Raw genomic sequence first — 13531 nt, 5'->3', positions numbered from 1 at the left:
ATTTTATCTCCTACTTGATCGGTCTAATTAATTTGTTAGGTAGATATTATTTTAAAGGATTGGCTGTAGTAGAAAGTCATGAGGTTTCCTCACATCGTGCATTAGCTGGCATCATCACATAGCATGTAAATTGAATCAAAAGAAACATTCATGCTTGAACAGTATGAGTGGTCTTCTGTTTGACGTGTTTAATTAGTGTCCATATTGTTTGTGCAAATAATCTCACCGGAGAATATTCGCTTCTGGATCCTTCAACCTTTGATCTTCCTTCTCTCTCTTCCTTGATTCCTGTAAAAAAGATTGGAGTAAGTAGACCACACCCGGGGTGTTGGCCAAAGGCCCTCAGATGCCTAAGTTAGTTCGAGTGTTTGTAGGAAAATAATAGCTAAGCAAAGGGTACGGAGTTGTATGTATGGTGTAAACCGGGTGGCGGGAGACGTGTGTGGTGGCCGGAGCCGTGTGGAGAAAATATGGAGAGTGGAGAGGGAGAGAGAGCTTTGGGTATTTTTCTCGGGTATAAGGAGTAGGTTTTCTGAAGTACCTTGAATGATGAATGAGGTCGTCTATTTATAGGAGCCTCGGGGCTAGGGTTTCGTAGGGATCGAGTCGGACTTGATAATATCCAAATTAATGATATTATCTCTTAAGAAGATAATATCTGAATTAAATGATATTATCTTCTCTTTATTAGGATAATATCTGAATTAATGATATTATCTCTTTAAATAAAGATAATTTCATATTAATTAAGATATTTATCCCAATTAATTAATTAGCCAAATAAACTGGTTTAATTAATTAATTTAAGAGATAATCTTCTTTTCCACGTGGCGTGCCCTGATTGGAGACGAAAATATATGCTCCCTTGCATCAGGTTTTGTTGTGTGGTAGTTGAATAAGGTTGAAAGTCTTTCGTGAATTGGATTGGTGGTCACGTAGGTTTCTCTTTAGTGAGAGAACCTGTTTTGAATAAAACCAAGGTGTCTACTTTTCATAGTGTAGCTTTTCAACGCATTAATTTTGAGAGCATATTGAATCTGTTTTTGGAAAAGCTCTTCTCCTTATTTTTCTCGGTAAGTCATCAAGGGCTCCTGGTCATTTGGTGAATTATCGAACTCATTCATCATTCATATTACATATATATGTATGTCAGTGGCTCATACGGTCAAGAGCACCAAGACGTTTGAGGCATTTATCTTCCGGTAAGCTTGAAGCAATCGTGACCAGTATTGCATTCAACATAAGGAGTGTCGAAGATCATCCCGTGATAGAAGCTGAGTTACGAAGAAGTCAGTAAACATTATCTAGATTAAGTCTAGGATAAATGTGTGTGAGAACTTCTTGTAATCTCAATTCTATAGTGGATTCGTTCTGGACTAAGGAGTCCCGTGGATTTTCCCCAGAGGTGGAGTTTTACCACGTAAAATAAATATATACGTGTTCTTTTATTTTAAGCTCTGCACATTTCAGGATTGATAGCTCATATCAATCCTACTTCGAAAGTTGATTATTATTTATTGCAAAAATCGAATTAGCCTATTTAACCTTCTCTAGGTATATATATAGACATCCTACAGGTATTTTCATAGGGTCCAAATTAAAAACAATCGTCCACAAGTGTCTCAAACTTACCCAAAATCGATAGATTTTGCTTAAGAGAAAGGGGTTCAGGGTTTAAAGTTTAGGGTATGTGTGAAAGGAATAATTGAAACTACATATCACTCCCCTAAACTTATCATATGTCTGTAATTAAAGTATGTAAACATCTCAACGACCTTGTTGTTCAATCCTAATTAATGACATCATTATAATTTGATAAATGGCTAGAGCGCATAAGTACAAGTAGTAGAAGTTACATAATGAAGTTCACATTACGCACCGAAACAATAAAGAAGAAAATACTAGGCTTAACTTTGTTTTATTTGAAGACGTGAAGCACGCTTTAGAAATGGCATTACAATCATATTGTTCAATCCTAATTAACGACATAATTATAATTGATAAATGGCTTTAGTAGCTTGTAACTTTGATTTGGAATTCATTTACGTTCTTAGTGGGTGGGAGGGTTCAGCTCATGATTCAAATCTATTAAGTGAAGCTTTATTAAGGAGGAACGGACTTAAAGTGCCCCAACGTAAAATTCTATAAGTCATTACATTTTGATTAAATCCACTAATTTTTTTTTATAGAGATATTTAGTCATATACTTATTCTTAGCACTAAAACTATAAATAAACCGTACATCATTTAATTTATATAAAAAAAAAACCCAAAAGATGACTACTGGCCCTATTGAATTTAATTTTGATTATTAAATTACTTTGATATCCCATTGAGTGTTTTGTGCTTTTTTTTATGAGGTTTTGGGGTTGAGTTTGTTTTAAGATATCAATGCCAGTTTTGACAGGACCCGATCCCAATTCCACTTTGGAATTCGAGCCAAGTCATGTGCGTGTCCGACACCTGGCGAATGTCGGCACAAATGACCTTTTTACCCTTCTCGCTACAATTACGTTTAAAATTTTTCCTTAGACTCCTGCCGAAAATTCGGCAGAGTCTCCCCTGTAATTTGTCCAAACCCAAAACTTTTTCACCTGTTAAACAAGTAAATAATTCCACACCAACTGCTAGAATAAAACAATCAAGCATTCACCAGTCCTGGTTCTCCAGTCCAACAAGATATCAGAGCAGTTACTAATAATTTACAAGACTTTAAGTAGTTTACAACGAAATCCTACGTTTTGTGGTGGTGCGGAAGCTGGGAGTGGCCGGGGTGGATTCCTTCGCACTTCTACAGCCTGGGGGCGAAAAACAAGTTTGAAGGTGTGAGTGGACAAAAATAATGTTCTTAAAAACAATTTATAACATAGCAACTCCCGTTAATGAATAAATAGGTAAGTAAATCCACAAGTCGACTGTAATAAAAAACAAGGCCTTTATATAAAATATAGATAGGTCTACGCATCGATACAGATATAGCACATGCACAAATATCAAGAAAACCGGTATAAAATGACTGAAAACAGTAATTTTATAAAAGCACTGAAATTCCTTTAAAACTGCCACCTATATGTACCCCTATAAAGTCCGTCAAATCCCCTGGCAGGTCTCGGCGACACACAGTCTACCCGAGCCGCAAACAGGCAGGATTCAGGGGACTATAGTCAGCCTGATCCGCTGGCAGGTCTCGATGACACCAAGTCGACTCGAGCCGCTCTGGCAAGATACAGGGGACCGTAGTCAGCCTGATCCGCAATCCTGGCAGGTCTCGGGGACACAGAGTCAGCCGAGCCGCAAATCCTGGCAGGTCTCGGGACACCAAGTCTGCCGAGCCGCAAATCCTGGCACTCACGGTCCGAGCGTCCCCGAAACTCGTGAGGCAATGTCAAGTGCACTGACAGAACTGTAAACAGACTGGATGTCCGTAGACATCGGTCCATCTGAGGGTAATCACCAAAAAAAAAGGGGTACATGGTGGTCTTAACTAATTTACTATAGGAAAGTCTGATAAATAACTGTAATCTCAATTCTGCTGCTATTTCTGTTATATAAATCTCAAAGTCTGCTGTCTGTATAACTTTAACATGTTCGACTAAGCAGTATAGAAATAAAGATAGTTTACGATACCATTCAAGCTCGGAAAAACATGCAAGAACACTTATTCAACATCAAATAATGAAATTTAATTATAAATATCGTTTAGAAAAGAAAAGTCCACTCACTGCTGGTCCGAGCTAGCTGGACCTTATGAAGGTCCCTCCTGCGGGTAGGTCGGGCCTCTGGTGCCTGATTAACTAAGAATATTAAATTAATAAAACTGCTCAATAAAAGAATTAAATTAAATACCATGCCCCGGCTCCTAGAAATGCGTGCACTCATTTTAAAGTCACTCCTATGCCCACTTTAGCCTTTCAGACAATTAGAGCGGCCTTAAAAGAATCGAAGCTTTAGTAAGCGATAAACTGCCAGGCTGGCCGATCCGGAACCCCGTGGGGTCCACGATCTCCGATGGCCAATCTGGGATTCTCTATAGGTTCCTCACAGAGAAAGACCCAGGGTTCGCGATTTCAGAGTATCCGGGACTCCGATTCGCAATCCGTCGAATTCTACACGATCCTGAAATCATGTAGAACGACATATCAGAAATTGAGTGCGATCCAACGGCTCGACGACACTGCACCCAGGGATCGCACAATATGAAAAATCCGTTCGGGGCTTAAACGGACTCCAAATTGAGATCCGCGAAATCCTACGCGCTCGTGACAACACGATGATCACAAAACTACACAGAATTGCTACTGTACCCTCACTCACGCGCTGCCACACGCGTCGGCAGCTTGGGTGTCCAAAGCGATAACGGGTCGCCGAAAAAACTCAAAACTGAGACTCCAAACTCCTATCCTAGGTAAAACACCCCATTTGGAGTCACTTTTGTTCTTAGACATCCCCAAAAAGTGGCCGAAAATGGCCGATCACGACGGCCGAAGTTCGGCCGATTTTCAATTCGAAAATCGAGTGATCTAGAGGTAAAATCGATCAAAACCCATCCATCCATCAATTAGAGCACGAAAAATAGGTTTGAAACTATACCTTACTAGAACGATTTGGTTGAGAATTGAGGGATAACGAAAGGAGAGAAGTTCGGGTGAACATCGGCGGTTCTCCTCCAGTTTCCGGCTAGCTCCGGCCGGTGCAGGGGTGGAGGCGGGTCGTGGAGTGACGGCGGCGGCGAGACGAAGCTGCTGGTACCAAAGCCGGAGATCGGCGTGCCCTGTGGTGGCCGGTGTGGCGACGGGAAGGGAGGAGGGGAGCGAGCGCGCAGGAGGAGAGAGAGAGAGGAGAGAGAACTGAGGATAGAGAGAGGAGAAAGGGATAAAAATCTAACTTTTTGTCCAAATTACCGTTTTGCCCTTCGCGGTATTTTGACCGTATTTTCTTCGTTACAACTCCGATTCGAGTCTACTCCGTGTCTACGGACTCCTTTTTGTTATATTGTAAATGAGCTTTTGGTATGTTTCTAAAGTCCATTTCATATAGGATTTTTTTTATTAATAATTTGGGCTCCTATATTTGGTATTATAGTGAATCTCCCTAAAAAGAATTCACATATATGATATCAGTGACGATGCTCAAGGAAATCGAACTTACTGAAAACCAAAACAAAGAAAATTTGGCCAGCAAACTATCAAGGAATTAATGTGTGTTCACAGGACTTAAATTGGCATTTTAAGTAGCAATATTATTGTGCTAACTAAGGAGGATGATGTTGAGGAGGATAATGTAAATTAAAGCGATAGATTTTGCCTGAAGCTGTGCTGTGTAGAAGGAAACCTACGATGCATTATGCATACGTCTCTAATTAAAGTAGACATCTCAAATCCCAACAACTTCGTTGTTCAATCCTAATTGATGACATCCCTTATTATAATTGATAAATGGCTATCCTATCTATGGCCCATAAGTACAGGTAGTAGAAAATACTAGGCTGAACTTTATTTTATTTGAAGACGTGAAGCATGCTCTAGTTTGTTTTATATGAAGAATATTATTATTTCATTGTAAAAAAAAAATTTATTTGTTTCGGATATAACACGTGGCTGGTCATGATTTTGAAATCGATTTACTCGCCTGCCTAAATTGAGCTATACTATGGTCCATACGTCTGTAATATTATTACTTCATTGTAGAGGATAATGTAAATTAAAGCGATAGATTTTGCTTGAAGCTGTGCTGTGTAAAAGGAAACCTACCATGCGTGGTGCATATGTCTGTAATCAAAGTAGACATCTCAAATCTCAACAACTTCGTTGTTCAATCCTAATTAATGACATCCCTTATTATAATTGATAAATGGATATCCTATCTATGGCCCATAAGTACAGGTAGTAGAAAATACTAGGCTGAACTTTATTTTATTTGAAGACGTGAAGCACGCTCTAGTTTGTTTTATATGAAGAATATTATTACTTCATTGTAGAAGAAATTTTTATTTGTTTCGGATATAACACGTGGCCGGTCATGATTTTGAAATCGATTCACTCGTTCAAAATCAACAGTTTAAGCTGTACTATTGTCCACCTCTGTCATTTAAAAAGCCCAAAATGAACAATATCATATCATGGGTGCTAATAATATTTTGGTCCATCAACAGTTGCTTATGATGAAATGAAACCGAGCACATGTTATGCTGATTAAGAATCAGCTGGGCCTTCAGCCGTCGCTGTTCAGTCCTAATTAATGACATAATTATAATTGATAAATGGCTATGGCCCGTAAGTGCATGTAGTAGAAATTACATAATCAAGTTCACATTACAACAGAGAATAGAATACTAGGCTTAACTTTGTTTTATTTGAAGACGTGAAGCACGGTTTAGTTTGTTTTATTTCAAGAACATTATTACTTGACCTTTCAAAACTGCCACCTGGCTTTGACTCTTTTTGCTGGCTTCAATTTTCTCTGTTTCGCTTTCGCGGGCCAACCCAACTATGGATACGTACAGCAAGAACAAGAAGCGAAAGTTGCATGCATGGTTTGGGTTTGCTTCATTATAAATAGCACAGCAGGTTGGAGCTAGGAAAAGCAATAAGCAACGAGAGAGAGAGAGAGAGAGAAAGAGAGAAGTGAGTCCTGATCTCTTGGACTCCTGTAGTCCAAGAGATTTATGGTCACTCACCGTTGGATGTAAATTCAACGGTTGACTTGAATCGGGTAATAATCATTTATGTCATATTGCATTTATATATATCATTTTGAACCATTAAATTAATATCTAACGGTGGGTGACCACAATCTCTTGGACTCCTGTGGTCCAAGAGATCAGGACTGTACATTTGTATACATAAAAAAAAAAAAATCAATCATATTGAAGCGCGAGCGAGAGATCATAAAAAATGGCAGCATTACAACCAGGGTCGTATGCGTTTAAATCAGACCAGAACAAGAAATACTTGCGCTACCAACACGAAATCAACAACCTGCAGCATGTTCTCCAATTCTCTGGAGAGGATGTTGCGAGCCAATACGCAAAGTTCCAAGTGGAGGAGGACGAACAGAACCCCGGTCTGGTGCATATAAAATCCTCCTTCAACAACAAATACTGGAGGAGGGCAGAAGCAAGCAGTTCGTGGATTGTGGCCGAGGCTGACAAGCAAGAGAGAGAACAAAACCAGTGGTCATGTACACTCTTCAAGCCTGAGGTAGTCCAACTCACACCAGATAGCGGCAACAACACCATCGGCGTATTCCGATTAGTGCACAAGCAACTCGGACACTTTATAGAGCCATTCTCTGCAAACGGATTTAATTCAGTCCTCTACGCAGGCCGAGAAACCCAACCCGACAACCGAAACGTTTTCTTCATTGTCGAAAAGCTTACAGGATGATCATCCTGTTAAGTTAATTTGATGTTTGAGGGTAGCGTCGCTGAAAACCCTCACGAGACTTCACTCGTCCCATCAGGGTTACTTATGGGTTTAAAAGGCTTGTTGCATACGCTAAATGCAATCGCGTTCCCTGCGAAAGTGGCATTGTCTTAAGTTTTCCTTTTGTTGTGATTTGGGTTCAATAATATTGCATGCAGCTGCTGCACATGCATTCATGCATTAATTTATGTAACCTAGGCTAAGACTATCTGCGGAAATAAAAGTTGTGCTTCTTTCGTTTTACTATTCTGATCCATATTACTTGATGCATTCATGCATTACTTCCATGATTCAAGAGCTTTAATTAATTAATTACTCGAATCCTTGATTATTACAAGACCAATAAGAATAATTTATGTTGAGAATTGCCAAGCCAGATCAACAATAATAATAGTTCAATCCATGCTTTCCAAAGTACGCATATTACAAATCGAATCTAACAAAATTCACATATATAACATCTCAGAAATTTTGTTCCAAGTCCTATAAACATTTATCATTTAATCAAAGAATAAATGTATTGCTATCATTTATCATTTTGATAAGAGAAATGCTTAGCTAGCTAATTTCTTGATGATATTCATCAGAGAACTCTAACAACTGCGATCAGGAAGTAGACTAATTAAAAAGGTTGCATGTTGGAATTATTTTTTAATAGACAGTCCTTAGCTTTTAGTCTAAACAGAATTATCAAAATACTGTCCATCTTCTCGTGTATTGCCTATACTCAAAAGTTGAAACTGTGACTTGACCGGTTTCTATGGGCTTTAAGGAGCTTTAAATTTTTGTAAAGAATATATATATATAGATATACATATTCCAGTCATAATTAAGGTTAAGGATAAGCTACGTACGTACAGTCGATTCACATAGATACTAAAGTTGGTTGCATAAATAAGGATTTTAATTCGTCTCTTAAATGGTTTTAATCATGTTAGTTTTAGGTACGCAATTTGGCTGATATTTAAACAATAGTTTCAAAAGGAGACCATAAGGTCAGTCATCCCTGCCTAACGAACCAGATGACCATTCGGATTGTACCTGTCCTTTGATAGAACACTTGCCCAGTTTGGGATTGCTGTCACTTTTTAAAAAAATTGTTTCTGCTTTGCTTTGAAAATAATTAGATGTAAAGTAAATAAGCTCCATGTTTGGTAAACAATATTTTTAAAGTGCTGTTAGTACAAAAAGCAGTGTCAAAACCGTTTGGTAAATTTTAATATAAAATTGTTGTACCTGTGAATAATGATTAAAATAGACATGATGTTAAAAGTGTTATGTACTAATCATGTGGTGGTAGTGGTAGTGATGGAATGGAGGTAGTGGTCGTGTTGAAGGTGAAGTTGGTGGTTGTGGTAGTGGTGGTGGTGGTGGTGGGAATGGCAATTGTGTAGGTGGTGGTGGTAGGGGCAGCATGGTGGTGGTTGTAGTGTTGGTTGTGGAGGTGGTAGATGTGGAGGTTTTGGAGGAGTAGGTGGTTGTGGTGGTGGTGGTGGAGGAGGTGGAGGTGGAGGTGGAGGTGGTGGTGAAGGTGGTGGAGGAGGTGGTGGTTGTGGTGGTGGTGGCGGAGGATGAGGAGAAGAAGGATGTGGTGGTGGTGGTAGCAATTGTGGTGGTGGCAATTGTGGTGGAGGTGGAGGTGGTGGTGAAGGTGGTGGTGGTGGTGGTGGTGGGAATGGCAATTGTGGAGGTGGTGGTGGTAGGGGCAGCATGGTGGTGGTTGTAGTGTTGGTTGTGGAGGTGGTAGTGGATGTGGAGGTTTTGGAGGAGTAGGTGGTTGTGGTGGTGGTGGTGGAGGAGGTGGAGGTGGAGGTGGTGGTGAAGGTGGTGGAGGAGGTGGTGGTTGTGGTGGTGGTGGCGAAGGATGAGGAGGAGAAGGATGTGGTGGTGGTGGTAGCAGTGGTTGTGGAGGTAGTGAATGTGGTGGTGCAAGTGGTGGAGTTGGATGTGGAAGTGGAAGTGGTGTCATTTTTTAAAATGAATGATGATATTTTGGGAATTAAAAAAATTCATTAAAAGTTTATCTCTGCTTCTTTTGAAAGCAGCTTTGAAAAGCAACTCAGAGCCTGCTTTTAAAAGCTGCTGTCAAAAGGTAACTGCTTTTAAAATAATCATGATATTTTATTTTTACCAAACACCTTAAACTGCTTAACTTTAAAGTGAAGCAGATTTTTGGCGAAAAAAAGCAATTCCAAACAGGACCTAAGCCTTCTGAAGCAGCTGAGTGAAGCGGTGTTCGTTGATCATAATTTTTCACATTTGAGTTGATGTCATTGGCTAAAAGCCTTTTCAGAACGTCCAAATTCCTCCTTGGTACCGTATTACAGAGAAAATCACCAACATCATCCCTACTTATTAGGTAAGTAAGAGCTATTACATCAAAACAGTTTTTCTTGCAAGTTCTATAGGGAAGTCATGAACTGTGTTATTCGACTTTTTCTTTTTAACCCAAAGAAAGTACTTCCCTCCTTATTAGGTAAGTAAGAGCTACTACATCAGTGGGTTGCTCAAAATGTAATTATCCTTTTGCTATATGATTTCATTTTTGATAAATTCATTTTAGCATGCCAAAGAGTTGCAGGCATCATCAACTTGATTAAAGATTAGAATCACATTAGAAATTTAAAAGAAAAGAGAGAGTAAGAAAGAGCCAAGTCAAAGATCAACTGGAAAATCCGTTGCTAGATTGTTGCTATGGTATGGTATGCCCTAGGAATCCAATCAAATCAAATCAAATAAGAAGAAGAAAGAAACCAAGGAGCTGAAAGCCGGCGAAGGGAACGATGAAGAGGGCAGGTTGGAGGATGAGAGAGACCAACGACACGAATTGATTCTTCAAGAGCTTGGGCGCTGGAAGGGTTAAGAGGAAGGCCAAGGCTGCCTCAGCTGCCACCACGTACGTCAGTATCATTCACTGCAACGCCATTTCGCGATCTCTCTTTGTAAAATTCGATTGCTTTGCTTTGATTTGATATTTGTTTGTGAGGTTGAGGCCTACTTAATTACTTGCTACTTGTTCTGAATCTGAATGCTGTTGCCTTCGCTGCCGCTTTGCCTTAAAAGGCTTAATCACGAAACAAGCAAGCAAAGCATAAGTAGCTAAAGCAAAGAAGACTGAGAGGACCGGCCATGGTTTGGGAACCGGTTCACTCGCCCAAAATCAACAGTTTGGGCTACTTCAATATTATATTATGGTCCACCTCTGCCACTTAACAGGCCCAAAAGCACATTCCAATTATGTATTTACATTTGGTCCTTTACTTCATTTTGGGCCCAAAATAATTTTATTGGCCGGACCAAAAACAAATGCCAACTTAATTATTAGCCAGCAGCCGGAAGAATTATTATTATTATTTTGGTAAAGATTAGCTGGAACAATCCCGTGAACCTTTGTTTTTCAATCCTAATTCATAAATGCCTATGGGCCTCTACAATTTATTAATGAAGTTCACATAATGGAGATGTTTCAATCAATCACATGGACATGGACATGGTTTTCTTTTGTATTAAAGATACGTTCCAATCAATCAATCACATTGGTTAATTCAAAGACTTTTCTGATGCCATCCGATCAGTGATGAGCTCTAGGAAATCCAACTTAATCTTATTGAAAACCAAAACAAATAAAATTTAATATTAATTTGAAATTAATTTAAAAGCTTCACACAAGAAATTGCAATATATTAATTAATATTCTCTTCCTTCTTTTGTTTCTTTGATTTATTTGTTTGTAGAGGGTTGAAATTAAAAACAATCATCCGCAACTGTAAAACCTACGTAAAACCGATAGATTTTGCTTAAAAGAAAATATTTATAAATTTTTAAAACAAAAACAAAAAAATTGTGTCTATATGAAATAAAGTTGTGTGATACGTATGTAATTAAAGTATATAAATATCTCAACAACTTTGCTGTTGAATCCTAATTAATGACATAATTATAATTGATAAATGGCTATGGCCCATAAGTACAAGAAGTAGAAATTACATAACAAGTTCACATTACAACAAAGAAGAAAATACTAGGCTCAGCCTTGTTTTATTTGAAGACGTGAAGCACACGCTTTAGTTTGTTATATTTCGAGAATATTATTACTTGACCTTTCAAAACTGCCACCTGGCTTGACTATTTTTGCTGGCTTCAATTTTCTCTGTTTCGCTTTCGCGAGCCAACCCAACTATGGATACGTACAGCAAGAACAAGAAGCGAAAGCTGCATCAGCATGTGCATGGTTTGGGTTTGCTTCATTATAAATAGCACAGCGGGTTGGAGCTAGGGAAAGCAATAAACAACGACAGAGAAAGAAACAGACAAGTGAGTTTATAAAAAAGCCAATCATATTCCTATTGAAGAGCGAGCGAGAGATCATCAGAAATGGCATTACAACAGCCAGGATTTCTTGCGCTTAAATCAGAGACGAACAACAGATACTTGCGCTACATACACCAAGACATCGAGGGGGTGCATGGGATCCTCCAATTCTCCGGAGAGGAGGTTCTGAGCCCATACGCAAAGTTCCAAGTCGAAGTGGAGGAGCCCGCAACAATCAACAACAACAACCGCCGTCTGGTGCATATAAGATCCTGCTACAACAACAAATACTGGAGGAGGGCCGACCAAAACAGTAGGTGGATTGTAGCCGGGGCTGACGAGAGAAAGGCAGATCAAAACCTTTGGTCATGTACGCTCTTCGAGCCCATAAAAAACGACATCGACTCCTCCCAAATCCGATTGCGCCACGTACACTCAGGTCATTACTTAAAGATATCCCCTACAAACGAATGCCTCTTTATAAGCCAAAACTTTGATGTCTTCACAGTCATCGACTGGAACGCGCTGGTGATTTTTCCCAAGTATCTTGCCTTCAAAGTCGACGTCAATGGTGTTGGCAACTACCTCCGCGTCCAAACCATTGATACACACCCATATCTGCAGTTCTCAGCCACTGATCCTACCGAACGACAGAAGGAGAACAAGGTGGTGACCGCCGGTGATGGAAGCGTTCGCATAATGTCCACCTTCACTAAAAAGTTCTGGAGGCGTAACAGTAGCCGTGATGATAATATTAGCAACAACTGGATTTGGGCTGACTCAGACGACACCAACAACCGAGACTCAAACACGTTGTTTCGGCCAGTCAAGGTTGAAGCCAACCCAGGCGACGTCAATGTTGTTGTAGCTCTCCGCAACCTGGGAAATAACAATTTCTGCAACACGAACAACGATGTAAGCTGTCTGACTGCCGATTCTCCAAATACTACCCCTGGGCCAGATGCGCACCTGATAGTCGAAGAGCTTGTTATGTCCCGGACCATCTCTGATCTCAATTTCCGCCTGGCCGATGCCAGGATCTATAACCGCGAGATCGACCAGAACATGGCCGAGGTAGAATACGAAAACCCCTCGGCCGAAGTACCGGCCTCTAAAACTCTCAAGCTCTTCTATGAAGACGAAAGGACTAGTACTTGGAATACCAGTGCCGACGACGTCTCTTTCACGGCCTTCATCCAAACCACCCTCACCTCCGACACTCCATTCGTCGTACAGGACGAGGGAGTCCGCATCCGAGTTTCGGGTAACTTTGACGGAGCCTACCAGTGGGGTCAACACCTCAAATCAAAAACTCAAATTGAGCGTCGGTTCCCGGTTGTTGTGCCGCCAAGGCATAAGGTGACGGTGAAACTGCTAGCAACAAAGGCTTCATGCGACATTCCCTTCTCCTACTCTCAGCGGGACACTCTTATTAGCCAAACCCCGGCAATTATTACCTGCCTCAAGGAAGGTGGCCTTTACAGTGGTAAAAGTTTATACAACTTCTACCACACGACAGAAACAGAACCGCTTCCATGATGATCATCATCCTGTTAAGTTAATTTGATGTTTGTGGGTAGCGTCACTGGAAACCCTCACGAGACTTCACTCGTCCCATTAAGGTCATCTATGGATTTAAAAAGCTTGTTGCATACGCTAAATACAATCGCATTCCCTGCGAAAGTGGCATTTTCTTAAGTTTCCCTTCTGTTGTGATTTGGGTTTCAATAATATTGCATGCAGCTGCTACTCATGCATTAATTTATGTAACCTATAGCTAAGACTATCTGTGGGAA

At 40.1% G+C, this 13531-nt stretch overlaps 2 protein-coding genes across 2 annotated transcripts; both read left to right on the top strand.

Moving 5' to 3' along the window:
• The first annotated feature begins 6893 nt into the window (after window positions 1–6893).
• LOC117629172 lies at window positions 6894–7385 on the top strand. The gene has a single exon (XM_034361675.1). The coding sequence runs from the start codon at window positions 6894–6896 to the stop codon at window positions 7383–7385; it is 492 nt and encodes a 163-aa protein (XP_034217566.1).
• A 4413-nt stretch (window positions 7386–11798) lies between these two features.
• Window positions 11799–13274, top strand: LOC117629171. Its single transcript, XM_034361674.1, has one exon. It carries the CDS (start codon window positions 11799–11801, stop codon window positions 13272–13274), a length of 1476 nt encoding a protein of 491 aa, XP_034217565.1.
• The last annotated feature ends 257 nt before the right edge of the window (window positions 13275–13531 follow it).

Source organism: Prunus dulcis, chromosome 5 (genome assembly GCF_902201215.1).
Source record: "Prunus dulcis chromosome 5, ALMONDv2, whole genome shotgun sequence".
Lineage (NCBI taxonomy): Eukaryota > Viridiplantae > Streptophyta > Magnoliopsida > Rosales > Rosaceae > Prunus > Prunus dulcis.
The sequence above is the reverse complement of the archived record's forward strand: the minus strand, read 5'-3'. Positions and strand labels throughout refer to the sequence as shown.